We start from the raw sequence: 21,930 nt of genomic DNA, 5'->3' as shown, positions 1-21,930 counted from the left end.
TTGATGCTCTGTACATGCCTTCACCCTCTCAATCAATGCCCTCCCATATAACTTCCCTGGAATACTCAACAAACTTATACCTCTGTAATTTGAGCACTCACTTTTATCCCCTTTGCCTTTGTACAATGGCACTATGCAAGCATTCTGCCAATCCTCAGGCACCTCACAATGAGTCATACATACATTAAATAACCTTACCAACCAGTCAATACAGTCACCCCTTTTTTGATAAATTCCACAGCAATACCATCCAAACCCGCTGCCTTGCCGGCTTTCATCTTCCGCGAAGCTTTTACTACCTCTTCTCTGTTTACCAAATCATTCTCCCTAACCCTCTCACTGTGCACACCACCTCGACCAAAACACCCTATATCTGCCACTCTATCATCAAACACATTCAACAAACCTTCTAAATACTCACTCCATCTCCTTCTCACATCACCACTACTAGTTATCACCTCCCCATTAGCCCCCTTCACTGATGTTCCCATTTGTTCCCTTGTCTTACGCACTTTATTTACCATAGAATATTATTATGGAGATAGATTGTTCATAGATTATCTTGTTTTATTTAAAAGTCTCTCAAAAGTAGATATGTGTTTGTTTCGACTGGCAGAGAGAGAGAGGACAGAGAGGAATAGATGCAAATACTAGACATATAGTGGTACGCATAGCTGGAGAAACCAGTTAGCAACATGGAGAAATGTAGATAAATGATGCCATCCAGACAACACTAGATATTTCCACACAAATTTCAGTCTACTTTTGGGAACAAAATATTTGTATGAGACATTTTGTAAAAGAAATTAGTTAATTCTGTGATAAAGAAGAACATGATAAAGAACAGGCACAGAAAACAAAGAAATTATAAACATGGTGGCAGCCGAGAACAGGCACAGAAAACAGAGAAATTATTAACATGTTGGTAGCCCACACCTGTCAGTAGCTTGTCTTAAGTGCTCAGTGGTGATGAAGCACCCCAAACTTTTATGCATTCCTAGAAGGGTGTTAGTAGTCTAAACATACTCTTGCTTGGTTTTCTCTATTGTTATATGAATATCTTGTTTAAAAAAAAAAAAAGCATGCTTAAACCTGAAAATCCCTGAATTTTTAATATTGTAAGGTAGGGAAAGGGAACCTACCCTTAGAGTTTCAGGGTTATTCCCTTCAAGCTTTCTCGCACGGAATTTTATTATTTCACCTTTTCACTTTACATGGCTTCAACTTGGGTATGCTTTTCTATGTAGTTTGTCAACTGCTGTGAAGAAGGGGTCAGGATATCACACCAACTGCTTCTATTTTTACTTGTTGCTTTGTTAGGGAAAATGTTTTAATTTTAATTTGAAATGATATATTCTATTTATATTCTGCTTATATATAGCCTTTTAGTATAATCCTTTTTCTTTTCTCTGTAGAACTAATGACCACCCTCATTATGCTTAGTTGCATATCAACCACCATCATCCTTGTGGCCATCAGTGGCTTCATCATTCTGTTAATCATCATTGTGAGTTTAACTTCTTGAGCGTGAAGGCACAACTTTTGGATATGATGGTGTGACCTGAAGGGTCAAATCATAGGATAGGCCTTTACATTTAAGGCATCATATAATGATTGTCAAGGATTAAGTTAGTAATAATTGTTTCATTATCAGTGAAGAAGCGGAAACACCATAGTTCTGCTGAGATACGTGAGAACCGCTGCAGCTACTTCAGCTCACCTTCACCCACACTGCAACACCAGCCAGGCAGTCCCATCAATCTTTTTAGATCCTTACAGTCTTCCTCTGGTCAACCTAGGGATTCAAGAACACCAGTTATACCACACAGTAGCTCATTTACTTCACAACAGCAAGAACAGCTTGATGCTTCCATAACAAGAATGGCTTCACACAACCACACATTCCAGTCTTTATTACCAACCTTGCAAGAAGCCCATACTTCCACAACAGGGCAAACACCATGTGATCAAACCTTCCATTCTCCTCCAACAACAAATGTTCAGGAGGCTCACTCAACCATGCCAAAGGCACCTTTCAACCATGCCCTCCATTCCCTGTCACCAAATCAGCAAGAGGCTTTCTTTACAACACCTCGGACACAATATATCCATACCAAAACTTCCCAATCACCAAACAGACAAGAGGCTTTCTCTTCTACTTCACAGGCACAGTGCAACTTTGCCTCTCATTTCCAAGTACAAACCATACAAGAGGCTCATTCTACATCAGAAACACAACACAACCATACCTTCCATTCCATACCACCAACCAGACAAGAGGCTCATTCTACAACATCACTCGCCCCAGACAACCATACCTCCCATTCCATACCACCAACCTCTCAACCATACCACCAACCTCACACTACCTCAGCAACACTGGTACCACACAAGCAGACAGCCATGATATCAGCAAGAGATCTTGGTGGTTTGCCATCATTATTGATGGGGCCAAGCAGTTTGCTACCTTTGCAGTGCACCCATCCAGAAGCCAATCATCATACATTAAATCATCTGCTTCCCCAGCAAGAAGAGAATGCCATGGGGTCAACATTGCCAGAACTCAACTTGGATGTGGAAAATTTCCCTATGACTGGTATGTACTATTACTTTTCAATAGAATAATTTGCATTTTCCTTTCTGGGACTAGTTAACTAAAAAGTATTGTTTGTAAAGTAACTCTTACTGAGGATATGTTTAATGTTTATGGAAATTTAGATAAGTCGTAGAGGAAGTTCAGAGATGGGGCTACACAAATGTAAAACTCCCTCCCCATACAGTACAAATTAGTATGCGCACACACACACACACACACACACACACACACACACACACACACACACACACACACACACACACACACACACACACACCATGCCATGTGCCTATTAAATCAGTTGGGGGTGGGAGCAGGGGCTGGAAACCCCCCTCCTGGTATTTACATTTCTAGAAAGGGAAACAGAAGAGAAGTCATGCGGGGAGTGCTCATCCTCCTCGAAGGCTCAGATTGGGGTGTCTAAATGTGTGTGGATGTAACCAAGATGAGAAAAAAGGAGAGATAGGTAGTATGTTTGAGGAAAGGAACCTGGATGTTTTGTCTGAGTGAAATGAAGCTCAAGGGTAAAGGGGAAGAGTGGTTTGGGAATGTCTTGGGAGTAAAGTCAGGGGATAGTGAGAGGTCAAGAGCAAAGGAAGGAGTCGCACTCTTCTTGAAGCAGGAGTTGTGGAAGTATTTGATAGAGTGTAAGAAAGTAAACTCAAGATTGATATGGGTAAAACTGAAAGTGGATGGAGAGAGATGGGTGATTATTGGTGCCTATGCACCTGGTCATGAGAAGATAGATCAAGATAGATCATGGTTTACCCCAGACGCTTCACATGCCCTGATTCAATCCACTGACAGCACGTCAACCCCGGTATACCACATCGATCCAATTCACTCTATTCCTTACCCTCCTTTCACCCTCCTGCATGTTCAGGCCCTGATCACACAAAATCTTTTTCACTCCATCTTTCCACCTCCAATTTGGTCTCCCACTTCTCCTCGTTCCCTCCACCTCTGACACATATATCCTCTTGGTCAATCTTTCCTCACTCATTCTCTCCATGTGCCCAAACCATTTCAAAACACCCTCTTCTGCTCTCTCAACCACATTCTTTTTATTTCCACACATCTCTCTTACCCTTACGTTACTTACTCGATCAAAGCACCTCACACCACACATTGTCCACAAACATCTCATTTCCAGCACATCCATCCTCCTGCGCACAACTCTATCCATAGCCCATGCCTCGCAACCATACAACATTGTTGGAACCACTATTCCTTCAAACATACCCATTTTTGCTTTCCGAGATAATGTTCTCGACTTCCACACATTCTTCAAGGCTCCCAGGATTTTTGCCCCCTCCCCCACCCTATGATCCACTTCTGCTTCCATGGTTCCATCCGCTGCCAGATCCACTCCCAGATATCTAAAACACTTTACTTCCTCCAGTTTTTCTCCATTCAAACTTACCTCCCAATTGACTTGACCCTCAACCCTACTGTACCTAATAACCTTGCTCTTATTCACATTTACTCTTAACTTTCTTCTTTCACACACTTTACCAAACTCATTCCCCAGCTTCTACAGTTTCTCACATGAATCAGCCACCAGCGCTGTATGATCAGCGAACAACAACTTACTTCCCAAGCTCTCTCATCCCCAACAGACTTCATACTTGCCCCTCTTTCCAAAACTCTTGCATTCACCTCCCTAACAACCCCATCCATAAACAAATTAAACAACCATGGAGACATCACACACCCCTGCCACAAACCTACATTCACTGAGAACCAATCACTTTCCTCTCTTCCTACACGTACACATGCCTTACATCCTCGATAAAAACTTTTCACTGCTTCTAACAACTTGCCTCCCACACATTATATAATATTCTTAATACCTTCCACAGAGCATCTCTATCAACTCTATCATATGCCTTCTCCAGATCCATAAATGCTTCATACAAATCCATTTGCTTTTCTAAGTATTTCTCACATACATTCTTCAAAGCAAACACCTGATCCACACATCCTCTACCTCTTCTGAAACCACACTGCTCTTCCCCAATCTGATGCTCTGTACATGCCTTCACCCTCTCAATCAATACATGCACATATACATACACATACATTTCAGTGTATACATACATATGCATATGCAGACATATACATATATACACATGTACATATACTTGTTGCCTTCATCCATTCCTGTCACCACCCCGCCACACATAAAATAGAAATAGCATCCCCCCATCTAGCGAAGTAGCGCCAGGAAAATACAAAAAAGGCCACATTTGTTCACAGTCTCTAGCTGTCAAGTGTAATGACCATAACCACAGCTCCCTTTTCACATCCAGGCCCCAGATGCTTTGTGGAAGGTCTTAAGAGTATATGGTTTGGGAGGCAAGCTGCTAGAAGCAGAGAAGTTTTTATCGAGGGTGTAAGGCATGTGCATGAGTAGGAAGAGAGGAAAGTGATTGGTTCCTAATGAAGGTTGGTCTGCGGCAGAGGTGTGTGATATTCCCATGGTTGTTTAATTTGTTTATGGATGGGGTGGTTAGGGAGTTAAATGGAAGAGTTTTGGAGAGAGGGGCAAGTATGCAGTCTGTTGGTTATGTTATAATTGAATTATGTTAGAAAATTAATGAGACTTAGAAGGCAGTAATTTATATATTTTTCACCTTTTTCCATACATTCTCCCCCACATAGTTAAAGCTCATTGTAAGTTTGATGCTGACACTTTCCTCTCACCACATGATCCCAGTCTAGTAATATAGAAAAGTTTTATGTATAAACTATATTGCATTGATGTTGAAAAACATGAAATATTTGACAATGAAAAGTATGTAATGCTCTTTTTTACATTTTTCAGATTGCTCCTTTGACTTTGATTCTGTTACTGGTAAGTAGACCCCTGACATGAAAAAAAAGAAATAATGATAATGATAATATTATTATTATTATTATTATTATTATTATTTTTTTTTTTTTTTTTTTTTCATACTATTCGCTATTTCCCGCAATAGCGAGGTAGCATTAAGAACAGAGGACTGGGCCTTTGAGGGAATATCCTCACCTGGACCTCTTCTCTGTTCCTTCTTTTGGAAAAAAAAAAAAAAAAAAAAAAAAAAAACGAGAGGGGAGGATTTCCAGCCCCCCGCTCCCTTCCCTTTTAGTCGCCTTCTACGACACGCAGGGAATACGTGGGAAGTATTCTTTCTCCCCTATTATTATTATTATTATTATTATTATTATTATTATTATTATTATTATTATTTTATTATTTTTTATTTTGCTTTGTCGCTGTCTCCCACGTTAGCGAGGTAGCGCAAGGAAACAGATGAAAGAATGGCCCAACCCGCCCACATACACATGTATATACATACACGTCCACACACGCAAATATACATACCTATACATCTCAATGTACACATATATATATATACACACACACAGACATATACATATATATACACATGTACATAATTCATACTGTCTGCATTTATTTGTTCCCATCGCCACCTCGCCACACATGGAATAACAACCCCCTCCCCCCTTATGTGTGCGAGGTAGCGCTAGGAAAGACACCAAAGGCCCCATTCGTTCACACTCAGTCTCTAGCTGTCGTGTAATAATGCACTGAAAACCACAGCTCCCTTTCCACATCCAGGCCCCACACACTTTCCATGGTTTACCCCAGATGCTTCACATGCCCTGGTTCAATCCATTGACAGCACGTCGACCCTGGTATACCACATCGTTCCAATTCACTCTATTCCTTGCCCTCCTTTCACCCTCCTGCATGTTCAGGCCCTGATCACTCAAAATCTTTTTCACTCCATCTTTCCACCTCCAATTTGGTCTCCCACTTCTCCTCGTTCCCTCCACCTCTGACACATATATCCTCTTGGTCAATCTTTCCCCACTCATTCTCTCCATGTGACCAAACCATTTCAAAACACCCTCTTCTGCTCTCTCAACCACACTCTTTTTATTTCCACACATCTCTCTCACCCTTACATTACTTACTCGATCAAACCACCTCACATCACATATTGTCCTCAAACATCTCATTTCCAGCACATCCACCCTCCTGTGCACAACTCTATCCATAGCCCATGCCTCGCAACCATACAACATTGTTGGAACCACTATTCCTTCAAACATACCCATTTTTGCTTTCCAAGATAATGTTCTCGACTTCCAAACATTCTTCAAGGCTCCCAGAATTTTCGCCCCCTCCCCCACCATATGATTCACTTCTGCTTCCATGGTTCCATCCGCTGCCAGATCCACTCCCAGATATCTAAAACACTTTACTTCCTCCAGTTTTTCTCCATTCAAACTTACCTCCCAATTGACTTGACCCTAAACCCTACTGTACCTAATAACCTTGCTCTTATTCACATTTACTCTTAACTTTCTTCTTTCACACACTTTACCATCACCAGCTTCTGCAGTTTCTTACATGAATCAGCCACCAGCGCTGTATCATCAGCGAACAACAACTGACTCACTTCCCAAGCTCTCTCATCCACAACAGACTGGATACTTGCCCCTCTTTCCAAAACTCTTGCATTCACCTCCCTAACAACCCCATCCATAAACAAATTAAACAACGATGGAGACATCACACACCCCTGCCACAAACCTACATTCACTGAGAACCAATCACTTTCCTCTCTTCCTACACGTACACATGCCTTACATCCTCGATAAAAACTTTTCACTGCTTCTAACAACTTGCCTCCCACACCATATATTCTTAACACCTTCCAGAGAACATCTCTATCAACTCTATCATATGCCTTCTCCAGATCCATAAATGCTACATACAAATCCATTTGTTTTTCTAAGTATTTCTCACATACATTCTTTAAAGCAAACACCTGATCCACACATCCTCTACCACTTCTGAAACCACACTGCTCTTCCCCAATCTGATGCTCTGTACACGCCTTCACCCTCTCAATCAATACCCTCCCATATAATTTACCAAGAATACTCAACAAACTTATACCTCTGTAATCTGGGCACTCACTCTTATCCCCTTATTATTATTATCGTTATTATTATTTATACAGTGCTGGGACTCCCTTCACAAAACGGTTTTGGGGATATAACCCAAGGGCCTCTTATTCCAAGGTTGCTGAAGTTCAAGGCTGTACTGCACTCAGTAGCAGAGATAAAATTGATTCCTTTCAAGCAGGAAGTTTTTTGATGAGACTGTATTCTGTTTCATCAGCTGATAATAGTAAATTTTTTGCATGAACTAATTGCCCTCAGAACATTAACTAGCACTGAACTTGCACACAAAAAAGAAGAAATCTCTTAGCATCCTCTTATAAAAGTTCATCCTTTCCAATGTAAACTATGCTTCACCTGTCTTGTCTTCTTCCTTCTCAAAAACAGATATAATAGACTTGCATACCCCACAAAATGAGCACTTACAATAACCACAGGCCGCATAGCAAACCATAGGTACTTTTAACACATACACATTAAAACAAAGATCCTCCCAGTACAATCGCAGCTCAGCATGCTCAGTGCTTTTTTCTTTTTTTTTTTTATTAGTAGACCTCTCTTTCCCAAACAACATAGCCAACTGCTACCCCCCCATTTTTATTTTTTTTTAACAGGAGGACCCCTATCTCCCAAACCACTTCAGAACTGAGAGAAAAAAAGGCTACCCCTGCCTCATACTTCAGCAGGCTCTATAGACATATCCCCCTCCCCAGTATAAGCTGACGAAACAAATAATAATTGCTATGACCCAACAAGCACTATACAGCTGCCCTGCCCTCCCAGCTCAGTCATAAACACCACTCCACCATATAAACATCCATATTAAACTACAGTTCCTAGATAAACATGACTTACCATTTTTTAACATTAGAAGCTCCAGTCACAGACAGAAGTCCACATCAGTTGAAATATAGATAGGTTGATGAAAGAGAGAAGAAGAGACAAGGGAAAGTATTTAAGAATTTTTGAGGTTTTGAGGATGTGAAAAACATGTCTTTCAAAATGTACCAGTTCATAGTTATTGGGAAAGACATGAGAAGATAGAGAGTCCCAGAGCTTTGAAATATAGGGAAAGAAACTGTTATCGAAGTGGCTCACCCTTGAGTTGCCAGGAGCCACGCAGTAACCATGTGATGCTGTGATTACTGGGTATTGCTTAGTCTAGGTAGTTATTAGGGTACACAAGCAGCCAGCTCTCAGGAGCAAAATCTGAAGTAATACTTACACATGATGGAAAGTGAACCAACTTTGCATGTTTAGGGCAAGCAGGTCAAGTTTTGAAGTTAGCCTGGGAGAGAGTATGAGTTGGATTGCTTTTGACAACTGTATCAAGTATGGATGCAGAGCTGGAGCCTCTCCAGGTGTGAGAGCAGTACTCCCAACAAGAGGAACAACTATTCAGAAGAAAAGAAATTTTGACATGTAAACAGGTCCCCCAGTTTCTTGAGGCAGACTTAGCTGTTTCCATAATGTGGGGTTTCTGAGATAGAGTAGATGTTACAGTAATACCAAATATGTTTATTGCATCAAGAGGTGGAATTACAGAATCCATCAAAGGAGAGAAGAAAGTTGTGAGGAGTTTTTGATTTTTGATAGAGATGGACAGAAACTGGGTCTTGAAGTCATTAAACTTAACCAGATTTCATCTACCTCAGTGAAATATCCTGTCCAAGTTTAAGTTTATTGAAGAAGTTGTGTTGAGTGAGATGCAGATCGAGTGAGAGTAGCAAAATTGAAGGATGTAGAGGAATGCAGTGTTGAGTCGAAAGCATATGATAAAACAATGTGTTGGGGAATAGTATCAAATGTCTTGTCACTGCCTGTTGCCTCTAATATTGTGAAGAAAGTGGGTATTGGTTGCTTGAAGCCATTTAGGACAATGTTTCTTAGTCAATTTTATTTTCATTTTTTGTTTGCTTGATCCTTGCAGCACACTGAATCATATTTTGCCAGTATTCTACTGTTATTAGCCATTATCCATTGAAAGAAAGTAAAGCAAAAGTCTTTGTTTACACACATGATAAAGATAGTAAAGCAAATGAAGTGCCTTTAATAATCTGATATGTTCATTCTAGTGACTTACAAAATATTTCAAATGATGCTCACAAAACATATTTTAAACTTATTAAAAGGTAGAAAGTTGGATATAATGTTAGCTGAGAGTGTACAAACGATTAATTGCATTTGCTAACCACTTCATTGTCTCTCATAGTTACAATACATGCTTTGAAGAATGACATAGTTTTAAAATATATTTTTATAAGATAAGTACCGTAATTATCCCTGGGGATAGGGGATTAAGAATACTTCCCACGTATTCCCTGCGTGTCGTAGAAGGCGACTAAAAAGGGAGGGAGCGGGGGGCTGGAAATCCTCCCCTCTCGTTTTTTTTTTTTTTTTAATTTTCCAAAAGAAGGAACAGAGGGGGCCAGGTGAGGCTATTCCAAAAAAGGCCCAGTCCTCTGTTCTTAACGCTACCTCGCTAACGCGGGAAATGGCGAATAGTTTAAAAGAAAGAAGAAAAAAGTACCGTAATTGTATATCCATTTTATTTCCCTTGAACCAGGGCATGTGAAGCGTCTGGGGTAAACTATGGAAAGTTCTGTGGGGCCTGGATGTGGAAAGGGAGCTGTGGTTTCGGTGCATTATACATGACAGCTAGAGACTGAGTGTGAACGAATGTGGCCTTTGTTGTCTTTTCCTAGCACTACCTTGCGCACATGAGGGGGAGGGGTTTGTTATTTCATGTGTGGCGGGGTGGCGATGGGAATGAATAAAGGCAGATAGTATGAATTATGTACATGTGTATATATATATATGTCTGTGTGTGTATAATATTTATGTATATGTTGAGATGTATAGGTATGTATATTTGCGTGTGTGGACGTGTATTTATATACATGTGTATGTGGGTGGGTTGGGCCATTCTTTCGTCTGTTTCCTTGCGCTACCTCGCTAACGCAGGAGACAGCGACAAAGCAAAATAAATAAATAAATAAATATATAATTTCCCTATTTAGGAATATACTGCGGCAAACTAAGACATTGTCAGGTGTGTCACAGCACACCATATTTGAAACACTGAGTCTAGGATATGTTGTGTGAGGTCACTGTGTAAACATAGGTGTTACTTGACTCTACCTGTGTGGGACTTTACCATGAGTGAAAAGTTACCTTTGGTTAGGCTGTATCATTAGGAGTGCCTTATCATCAAAGAACTTTTTCCAAAGGAGTCCATATTTCCCTGCTGCAAAAAGTAGTGCATTCATGGGCTGCAGGAGTCTCTGGAAAAATGCCATTGGGGGTAGCGATGCTGTTTCCTGTGGGCGGTGTGATGCCAGGAATGGATGAAGGCAAGCAAGTATGAATATGTACATGTATATATATATGTATATGTCTGTGTATGTGTATGTATATGTGTGTAAATGTGTATATGTTGATATGTATATGTATGTATATATGTGTGTATGGGCATTTATGTATATATGTGTTTATATGAGTGGATGGGTCTTTTTCATGTTTCTTGGCGCTACCTCACTAATGCAGGAAATGGCAGTCAAGTAAAATAGACGAATGATAATAATGATGTCTCTTTTTTTTTTTTTTAGCTCCAGTGAAGAAGGACCTCTCAGAAGACCCCAGTCTCAAGAGGAACAGCAACTGGGTTGATGAACAGTGCACTACTACTGATGATCATGGTAGATATGAAACGCAGGGTTTTGACCACATGTTGAAGAACAATAATGTTGCCACAGAGGAAGATATTAACGATAATGTAGTAATAGCCATGGGTTTTGGTCAAAAGGAGACCTATGGTATTGAGGAAAATACATTAAATGTAAAGGATAAAAGTAGGATGGTGAATGACAAAAGTGAAAGTGGAATATCAAAGCAAGTTTATGATAGCATTACAACGGATGATAGTGATGCATATATTCTAGAAGCAGAAACTGATGATGATAGTGATGATTATAGCTTGGAAGCAGGAACAGATGATGACAGTGATGAATATGCACCTGTAGCAGATTCAGCAGCAGCAGCAGCTGCTGCAGCAGTAGCAGGAGCAGTAGATGATGTTGAAGGACTGAAGGTTAATGATTTTAACGATAATGGTAAGCTTCTGTTTCTACTATCAGCATCCTATTTCATCAGTCCTTAAGTTGAATTTTCTTGTTAATTGTAACAATGGTAGATATTTCTAATGCCAATATTCTTACTTGAGCCATGTACATTCACCAGAATCTGGTGTAGTAGGGTATATATACACAAATGCATGCCCACTAGAGGCATGTATGGTAGCGTGTGTGCATACACATACATACACATATGTAGGCCCACTGGAGGCTGTTGTGGTGGGACATACACATTGATGCTCATCAGAGGCTAATGTGCTGGGACACACACACACACACACACACACACACACACACACACACACACACACACACACACACACATTATGTATGTGAATGTCCTCTTCAGATTCATTTATTAGGGGCACACACTTGTATCCTACAATTTAGATAAACTCACATACTCACAGCAGCATGTTATTGAGAGGTAAATATGGTCATGCTAGGGTGTATATGTGTATGTGTACATACAGACATACAGAGGGGTAAAGACATGGTATAAATATACAAAGTTAAGAGATGGGTAACATGGGTGTTAAAGTCTTTCCCCATAACACTCTTACATTCACAGAAACACCTACTAACATGCCCACCAAATTTCACCAACTTTACAAACTCTCTACCTTAGGCTATACAGCACTCCACCAAGCAGTGGCAGAGGGAGAGGAGGAGGTTGTGAAGGCCCTGCTGGCTGAGGGGGCTGAGGTTAACCTTCAGACCAAACTGAGTGGGGACACTGCTCTCCACCTGGCTACTAAGTATAACAAGAGTCACTTGTTGCCCCTGCTGCTGAACCAGGTAAGCTGTGTATTTGATTACCTAATTTTGATTAGCTATTTGTACAGTATGGGGAGTTTCACACTGGTGGACCTTATCTCCTGATCGCTTGTGCCATCAAGTAACTGTTTAGACCTTGTAAACTGCTCATTGCTTTGTTTATCCCACCCATCCACCACCTTTTCACTAAACAGTACTTCTGAAGATCCTTTCCAGTTAGCTTTTTGCCCAGCTTTTTGTCATTGCCTCAAGGTACTCTAGCACTATACCCATCTGATTTAGAAACTTTAATGCTATTAGCAGGTTCCCCAATCTCTCATCTCCTTTATGGTGGACAGTTTTGTAGGCCTCAGCCTCTTATTATAGCTTAGTTCTCTTGATTCAGGTACTATTTTATTTGCTCTTGTCCATACCTTCTCAATCAACTCTTTGTGCTTCATTAGGTGAAGTGATCATATGTATGAAGTCTGTCTGTCTATCTGTCTATACCTTTAATGCCCATTCCCTCCAGGAACTCTCTTCAAGGGGGGCCACGGAAGAAGAGTCTCCATTTATCCTTCTGTTTGAATTGTTTAGAGAAATACTAGCAAAGGTTGTAGAATCAGTAGTTGGATACAAGGTAGTGAGATACAGGAATAAAAAAAAGGGCAATGCATAGTGGACACAAGAGATTAGAAATGTTTTGGAAGAGAAGAAAAAGGATTATGTTAGATTGCTCAATAGGAATGTACCAGTGAAAGTTCAGCAAGGGAGGGAAGAATACAAAGTATGTAAGTTGAATGTTTAGAAGCTGATAGATGAAGATTTTGGAAGTAAGTTAAGTGAAAAGTTTTGGGATAATAAGAAACTATACTGGAAGGAGGTAGAAGAGGAAAGAGGTAGATGTAAGAGTGGAAACGATGATGTGAGAAGTAAGAAAGGGAATTGCTAAATCAAAAGGAGGAAGTGAAAGGAAGATGGAAAGAGTCTTTTGAAGAACTGATGAATGTGGGAGGAGGGGAGGCAGCAGTTATTACATCCATGGGTATAGAGGAGGGGGAAGAGGAGACAAGTGTAGGGGGCTATAGCAAAAAGAGAAGTAAGAAGGGCAGTAATGAGGCTGAAGGTAGGAAAGGCACCTAAAGTAGATGGGATTACGGCTGAAATGCTGAAGTATAGAGGAGAAAGTGTGATACAGAGTGGATGCATTTTATATGTAATTTAGCATTGAAACTGAAGGTTGTGCCTGATGATTGGGTGAAAACTATTATTGTTCCTTTATTCAAAGGAAAAGGTGCAAAGGATGTATGTAGCAATTATAGGGAAATCAGTCTGTTAAGTATACCAGGAAAAGTGTATGCAAGAATGTTAATTGACATAGTGGTGGAAGTGACTGAATGCAGAATAAGTGAAAGGAAGGGGATGTGTGGATCAGATTTTTGTGTAAAGATGACCGTGGAAAAGTATTTAGCAAAAAGTGAGAAGTTTTATGCAGTTTTTATGGATCTGGAGAAAGCGTATGACAGAGTTGAGTGGAATACTTTGTGGGATGTGATAAGGATATATGGTATAGGGGGACAAGTGTTGGATGGTGTAAAAGCCTTCTATAGAGGAGCAAATGCATGTGTAAGAGTGGATGGAGAGTTAAGCAAAAGTTTGGGATACATGGAGGTGTGATGTCACTGACTTTTTCATATATATTTATCAAAAAGCCACAGTGACATTGCTGGAGTGATAAGAGAGATGAAAGCAAAACTAGGGAAAAGAGATGCAGATTTGGAGTGTGGTGGTGAGATATGGTGGCCAATGGCAGGAGTTGCAAAAGGTTGTAAGTGTGTTTTTTGATGTGTGTTAGCAGAGGAGATTGAAGGTAAATGCAAGTAGAAATAAAGTAATGGTGCTTGAAAGGAAACAGAGTGAAAGTATATAATTTGTAAAACCTGTAGAGTGAAAGAAGAAAAAGACTGGAAGACGTGAGGGAATTTAAGTATGTGAGAGCTGTCTTGGGTAGGTGTGGCGATATGGAAGGAGAGATGAGGGAGAGAGCAGTACTGGGTAGAAGAGCCATTGGATCCCTTAATAGAATAAAGAAGGGTAGAGGTGTAAGTATGGAAGTGAAGGGGGATTAAGGGACATCATATAGTATTTCCACCCCTGACCTATGCAGCCAAAACATGGGCATGGAATGAGGCACAGAGGTTTAAAAATTCAGGCTGTGGAAATTAGCTATTTGAGAAGAGCATATGGTGTGACTAGATGAAATGAAAGGGAGTATGAGAGATGTGGTATGGCAAGGAATGCAAAGGAAATGAATTGTGGAGTGGGAGAATGGGTGAAACGTAATACTTTGAGGGGGTTTGGGCATATGGAAAGAATGCAAGACTGGGAGTTTACAAGGAGAGTGTATGATAGTACAATTAAAGGGATTGGTGTGAGTGGAAGACCATCTGTGGCATGGGCAAATAGGGTGGAGGAATACTGGAGGGAGAGAAACAGAGGAAGAATGTTTGGAATGATGTATGCGAGGGAGGCATGTAAGGACATATGAGGTATAATCCAGTTTTTATCTGACATGTTTAGTGTATTATTTACCAAACGTTTCCTTGTCTGTATACTTCAGTGCAAGTCTCATGTTAGCCAGCAGACAATTTTCCTAGTTTATGGTCCTCTGGTGATAGATTAGGCTCACAGTTTACTCCAGTTCTCTTTCACGTGCAGATACCTTTAATCTATTTTACGCTTTGTAACAGTCACACCAAGGCCTTTTCTTCTCTCTGTTTCATCCTCAATACTCTGCACTTGGATTGAATCTCATCATCAGTTTAGTTTATCAACTTTGGAGTTTGTCCAGGTCCTCTGGTTGACTGATTTTATCATTATCATTCTATATTTCTCTCATATTGTCCCAAACACGCTTAGATATGATTCCAGTCCAACAGGCAAGTCATCTGCATACTCCAAGAATAGTGTTGGTTCCAAAACTGAGTTCTGGAGCATGTCACTTCAAGGAAGCACCTTTTACCTTTGTTTATTGCTCCCTTCCAGTAAGGCAGCCATCATACAGATTTAGCTTTTTTATCATTCTCTGATGAGTAGCAGAAAGAAAGGCTTTCAGGCAGTCCAAGAATACAATTTTCCAATCCCTGTCTTTAATATGTAATGGAAATCACCTTGTTATAGAAGTCCAGGAGATAGGTTATGCATGACCTTTCCCTAAAACCTTGTTGTCTCTCAGTTGGAAAGGTTCTTCATTGCAAGAAGTCATTCATATGCTTTCTAATTATCTTTTCCAGTGGCTTACAAATCGCTTGTAATTGATCTAGCAAGTTCTCACATTCTTTCTGCTTATATGGGGAGACTTTATCAGGACTTTTTTTCTTATATGGGGTCAAATTGTTATGATAACCTGATTTTGTCATTTCACTCATGTTCTAAACCTTCATCCCCTACCACCTTGGTAATGCTGGTGCATTTAATCTCCTCCACAGTGAAACACTTGAATGCATCATTCAGCTCCTCAAGTTTGCTTTTGATGAACATGGAACATGGAAAAATTTTGAACTGTCTTATGCTTTTTTTTCCATATTGCTCAAAATCCCTTTGCTCCTCCTTCCTTACTTTTTGTGTATGAATGATTTGTGTTTGTTGTTGGGTATGTTTGTGGGTATTATGTTATTCCATTTGTTTTAGAATTTTTCTCTACTTCTGTATATTTATATTTACATATATCAAGTTTTATATTTATATATCTTTTTATCTCTTTTTATATTCTTTATTGCCTGTATCCTCCACTTTCTCCACCTCTATATCCTCTTTCCTTTTTCTGTCACCATTGTAACATTATCATTGAATCTTTATTCCATTTCTTCTTTTTATTATTATTATTATTATTATTATTATTATTATTATTAATATTATTTTCGAAAATCCTGGGAGCCTTGAAGAATGTGTGGAAGTCGAGAACATTATCTCGGAAAGCAAAAATGGGTATGTTTGAAGGAATAGTTGTTCCAACAATGTTGTATGGTTGCGAGGTGTGGGCTATGGATAGAGTTGTGCGCAGGAGGATGGATGTGCTGGAAATGAGATGTTTGAGGACAATGTGTGGTGTGAGGTGCTTTGATCGAGTAAGTAACATAAGGGTAAGAGAGATGTGTGGAAATAAAAAGAGTGTGGTTGAGAGAGCAGAAGAGGGTGTTTTGAAATGGTTTGGGCACATGGAGAGAATGAGTGAGGAAAGATTGACCAAGAGGATATATGTGTCGGAGGTGGAGGGAACGAGGAGAAGTGGGAGACCAAATTGGAGGTGGAAAGATGGAGTGAAAAAGATTTTGAGTGATCGGGGCCTGAATATGCAGGAGGGTGAAAGGCGGGCAAGGAATAGAGTGAATTGGATCGATGTGGTATACCGGGGTTGACGTGCTGTCAGTGGATTGAATCAGGGCATGTGAAGCGTCTGGGGTAAACCATGGAAGGTTGTGTGGGGCCTGGATGTGGAAAGGGAGCTGTGGTTTAGGGCATTATTGCATGACAGCTAGAGACTGAGTGTGAACGAATGGGGCCTTTGTTGTCTTTTCCTAGCACTACCTCGCACACATGAGGGGGGAGGGGGATGGTATTCCATGTGTGGCGAGGTGGCGATGGGAATGAATAAAGGCAGACAGTGTAAATTGTGTGCATGGATATATATGTATGTGTCTGTGTGTGTATATATATGTGTACATTGAGATGTATAGGTATGTATATTTGCGTGTGTGGACGTGTATGTATATACATGTGTATGGGGGTGGGTTGGGCCATTTCTTTCGTCTGTTTCCTTGCGCTACCTCGCAAACGCGGGAGACAGCGACAAAGCAAAATAAATAAATAGATAATTATTATTGTTATTGTTGTTATTATTATTGTTATTATTATTATTATTATTATTATTATTATTATTATTATTATTTTTTTTTTTTTTTTTTTTTTTTTTTTTTATACTTTGTCGCTGTCTCCCGCGTTTGCGAGGTAGCGCAAGGAAACAGACGAAAGAAATGGCCCAACCCCCCCCCCCCCATACACATGTACATACACACGTCCACACACGCAAATATACATACCTACACAGCTTTCCATGGTTTACCCCAGACGCTTCACATGCCTTGCTTCAATCTACTGACAGCACGTCAACCCCTGTATACCACATGACTCCAATTCACTCTATTTCTTGCCCTCCTTTCACCCTCCTGCATGTTCAGGCCCCGATCACACAAAATCTTTTTCACTCCATCTTTCCACCTCCAATTTGGTCTCCCTCTTCTCCTCGTTCCCTCCACCTCCGACACATATATCCTCTTGGTTAATCTCTCATCACTCATTCTCTCCATGTGCCCAAACCATTTCAAAACACCCTCTTCTGCTCTCTCAACCACGCTCTTTTTATTTCCACACATCTCTCTTACCCTTACGTTACTTACTCGATCAAACCACCTCACACCACACATTGTCCTCAAACATCTCATTTCCAGCACATCCATCCTCCTGCGCACATCTCTATCCATAGCCCACGCCTCGCAACCATACAACATTGTTGGAACCACTATTCCCTCAAACATACCCATTTTTGCTTTCCGAGATAATGTTCTCGACTTCCACACATTTTTCAAGGCTCCCAAAATTTTCGCCCCCTCCCCCACCCTATGATCCACTTCCACTTCCATGGTTCCATCCGCTGACAGATCCACTCCCAGATATCTAAAACACTTCACTTCCTCCAGTTTTTCTCCATTCAAACTCACCTCCCAATTGACTTGACCCTCACCCCTACTGTACCTAATAACCTTGCTCTTATTCACATTTACTCTCAACTTTCTTCTTCCACACACTTTACCAAACTCAGTCACCAGCTTCTGCAGTTTCTCACATGAATCAGCCACCAGCGCTGTATCATCAGCGAACAACAACTGACTCACTTCCCAAGCTCTCTCATCCCCAACAGACTTCATACTTGCCCCTCTTTCCAGGACTCTTGCATTTACCTCCCTTACAACCCCATCCATAAACAAATTAAACAACCATGGAGACATCACACACCCCTGCCGCAAACCTACATTATTATTATTATTATTATTATTATTATTAGTATTATTATTGTTATTATTATTATCATTTTTACTTTACACTTTCTAAAGCTGTAGTCTGCCTTTGTAAACCTACCTGTTAACAGGTCTTCTTGCACCAATTAAAATTTTTGACCATTTACTCACCAGGTTGAAATAGACTTATTTGTCCTCAACGATGCAGGCCACACCTTCTTTGACCTGGTACAACGTAACACTCAAGCCTTCGAGGTCATTTGTAATCACCAGGTAGGTCACTGCCATTATCAGGCAGTTGCGGGTTACCAGTTTACTAAATAGATGAAGATTAATTGGGCAAGATACCAGGTAATCCACAGCACTATGAAGGTCTGGCAGCACTAGGTAGGCCAGGATTACCATGTACCATGTAGGGGTAGGACAGGGGTACTAAGTAGGCCCAGTAACACCAGGCAAATCAGGGTTACCAGGTAACACCAGTAATACTAGGTAGGGAAGGGTTACAAGGTAGTTCCAGCAACATCAGGTAGGTCAGGGATATCTGATTACAACAGATAGGTAATGAATACGAGGTAGATTCATCTGCATCAAATAGACCAGTTTACCAAATAGGTATAGCAGCACTAGAGAGGTAAGGGGCACCATGTAGGTCAGGGGTCCTAGGTAGATCCGGCAGCATCTACCTAGGATGGTGTACTAGGTAGACAAGGGGCACCAGGTAGGTCAAGGATGCCAATCAGAACAGGGATGCAGTCTGTAAGGAATGAGAGGGCCTGGTGAGTGAGTCAGATGTGTCTTGATGATACAGCACTGATGGCTGATTCATTTGTGAAACTGCAGAAGTTGATGACTGAAGAAAGTGTGAAAGAAGAGAGTTGAGAGTAAATGTGAATAAGAGCAAGATTATTAGGTTCAGCAGGGCTAAGGGACAAATTAGTTGGGATGTAAGTCTGAATAGAGAAAAATTGGAGGAATTGAAGTGTTTTAGATATCTGGGGGTGGACTTAGCAGTGAATGGAACCATGGAAGCAGAAATGAGTCACAGGGTGGGGGAGGAGGCAAAGGTTCTGGAAGTGATGATGAATGTGTGAAAAGGGGGAATGTTATCTCAGAGAGCAAAAATGGGTATGTTTGAAGGAATAGTAGTTCCAACAATATCATATGGTTGCAAGGCATGGGCTGTAGATAGGGTTGTACAGAGGAGGGTGGATGTTTTGGAAATTAAATGTTTGAGGACAATATGTGGTGTGAGGTGGTTTGATCTAGTGAGTAATGAAAGGGTAAGAGAGATGTGTGGTAATAAAAAGAGTATGGTTAAGAACAGAAGATGGTATGTTGAAATGGTTTGGACATATGGAGAGAATGAGTAAGGAAAGATTGACAAAGAGAATACATGTGTCAAAGGTGGGGGAACAGTGAGAAGCAGGACACCAAATTGGAATTGGAATGATGGGGTAAAAAAGATTTTGAGTGATTGGGGCCTGAACAAACATGAGGGTGAGAGATGTGCAAGGGATAGAGTGAATTGGAACGATGTGATATGCTGGAGTCGACATGCTGTCAGTGGAATGAACCATGGCATGTGAAATGCCTGGGGTAAACCATTGAAAGGTTTGTGGCACCTGGATGTGGATAGGGATCTGTGGTTTCAGTGCATTACACATGACAGCTAGAGACTGAGTGTGAATGAATGTGGCCTTTCTTTGTCTGTTTTCCAGCTTAGTATTGAGATTATTTGAAATTCTGGAATTCAGATAGTTATGTTTGATTTTTGGTAGTTGGTACTTGGTAGGCAGCCAATGACCAGGGAGTTATATTACCAGTACTAGTAACTTGCCTGGGTATCAGGTGGATAAGTGACATCTGCTTAGTGAGCCAGCACTTAAGTGGTTGTCAAGTTGCAGTCCACTGACTCAGTTAGCTGTCTTTTCTTTGTGCCTCAGTAACATGTGTACTACTGGCACTCTGTCCACAAACATACAGTCTCAACTTGTCATATGTAACACTTGACAACGCTTAAACTTACGGAGCTCATTCTTTATAACTCTAGATTTTCCTATAATGAGCGCTAAGTGCTAGCCCTGCCTTTTGGCAAAATGGTAGGAGCAGTAGATAGAAGTAGTAGGTGGGAACATTTAGGCAGGATCATTTGCTAGAAATTGTTGGTAGGAGCATTAGATAGAATTAGTCATTAGGCACATTTGATAGGAGTCTCTGCAAACTCTGCTAGACTTGCCCTCTACAATTGGCATGTTAAGGGTGAGGCATTAAAGGCTAAGTGGCACTGGAGTTCTTTAGTTATGGAGACTCTTTTGCCATGGCCACCCCTTTGAGGGAGTTCCAATTGGAATAGGCATCATAGATGTGGGTAGAATAGATAGATGGTTGATTTTCAGTGCTGTAATATACATCATTATAAATATATTTCTTGCAGAAGATAAAGGACCTGGGGATCCATCCAGTGGAGTGGAGCAGTGACAGTGAGGATGAGGAGATGCAGTCAGGGGTTTATTGGTGGCACTGACCATTGAAGATCACTGTCCACAACTAAAGTATATCCATTAGTGGGAGAAAAGCAAGGATGGTAAGGTACCACATCTAGGAGGAAACCATAAGTGCTCTGATGTGCATGAACACGCAGGGTTTGGCATTTATTTTCACCTTACCTGAATTAGCTTCTTAAGAATGATAAGACCAAATGAGCAAATACAGCCAAGGAAAATGATGATCATACTCAGATATAAACAGTCTATGCAGTGTTAAATTTTGATTTGCCGGACCTTGAAGAAAATATGTTGGCCATATTTCTGATTCTATTACATTACCGTCCCATGTATTAATGATTTGAGTTTCTAAACTGAGTGTTAAGGGAAATATACACATTTGACCATGATAAACAAACTTTCAGCATTGTTTACTGTACTCACAATCACCTGTCACCTTTTAACCAATGACCAATAAAACTGCTTATTTAGGTGAAAAATGTAAGTCCTGACAGGCATTTCACTGTGAACTATGTGTATTCATATTCGAAACTAAAATGCATACCAAGAAGTCTTTGAGTATAATTGTTTAAAGATGAAAGTTTTATCAATTATGTATAGAGTATCACGAAGATAAAGCTTCCTTTAGGGTGGTAGGAGCTGAGCTGCCTGACGTGCACTGCAGTAGAAGTACACCACTGGCGACCACTCGTCTCCTTACCTCTGCGGCAAGGGAAACACCTCCCGAACATGTTCTCCGGCTACCGTACTATTTTGTCTGTGCCTCTGACTGGAGACGGTCTTTGATGAACACTCCAGTATCATTCGTAAAGCTATAAGCTATTTTTTTTTTTATCTGCTCTTCATTTGATGCTGTTACATGGCAGAGAATCTTTGCAGTTAAT

The 21,930-nt window shown here is 40.6% G+C and overlaps 1 protein-coding gene across 6 annotated transcripts in view; it reads left to right on the top strand.

Moving 5' to 3' along the window:
• The window catches only part of LOC139747430 (uncharacterized), a 57,519-nt gene extending 35,923 nt beyond the window's left edge, over nucleotides 1-21,596 (top strand). For all 6 annotated transcript variants that reach the window (XM_071659769.1, XM_071659770.1, XM_071659768.1 and 3 more), the window contains exons 11-16: nucleotides 1,655-2,596; nucleotides 5,424-5,453; nucleotides 11,185-11,688; nucleotides 12,338-12,507; nucleotides 18,714-18,812; nucleotides 20,977-21,596. In XM_071659769.1, the coding sequence (XP_071515870.1) occupies nucleotides 1,655-2,596; nucleotides 5,424-5,453; nucleotides 11,185-11,688; nucleotides 12,338-12,507; nucleotides 18,714-18,812; nucleotides 20,977-21,066 (1,835 nt within the window). In that variant the 3' untranslated portion in view covers nucleotides 21,067-21,596. The remainder of the gene's footprint in view (nucleotides 1-1,654; nucleotides 2,597-5,423; nucleotides 5,454-11,184; nucleotides 11,689-12,337; nucleotides 12,508-18,713; nucleotides 18,813-20,976) is intronic.
• Nucleotides 21,597-21,930: the final 334 nt, after the last annotated feature.

The sequence above is a fragment of the Panulirus ornatus genome, chromosome 68, assembly GCF_036320965.1.
Source record: "Panulirus ornatus isolate Po-2019 chromosome 68, ASM3632096v1, whole genome shotgun sequence".
Classification (NCBI taxonomy): domain Eukaryota; kingdom Metazoa; phylum Arthropoda; class Malacostraca; order Decapoda; family Palinuridae; genus Panulirus; species Panulirus ornatus.
The sequence above is the reverse complement of the archived record's forward strand: the minus strand, read 5'-3'. Positions and strand labels throughout refer to the sequence as shown.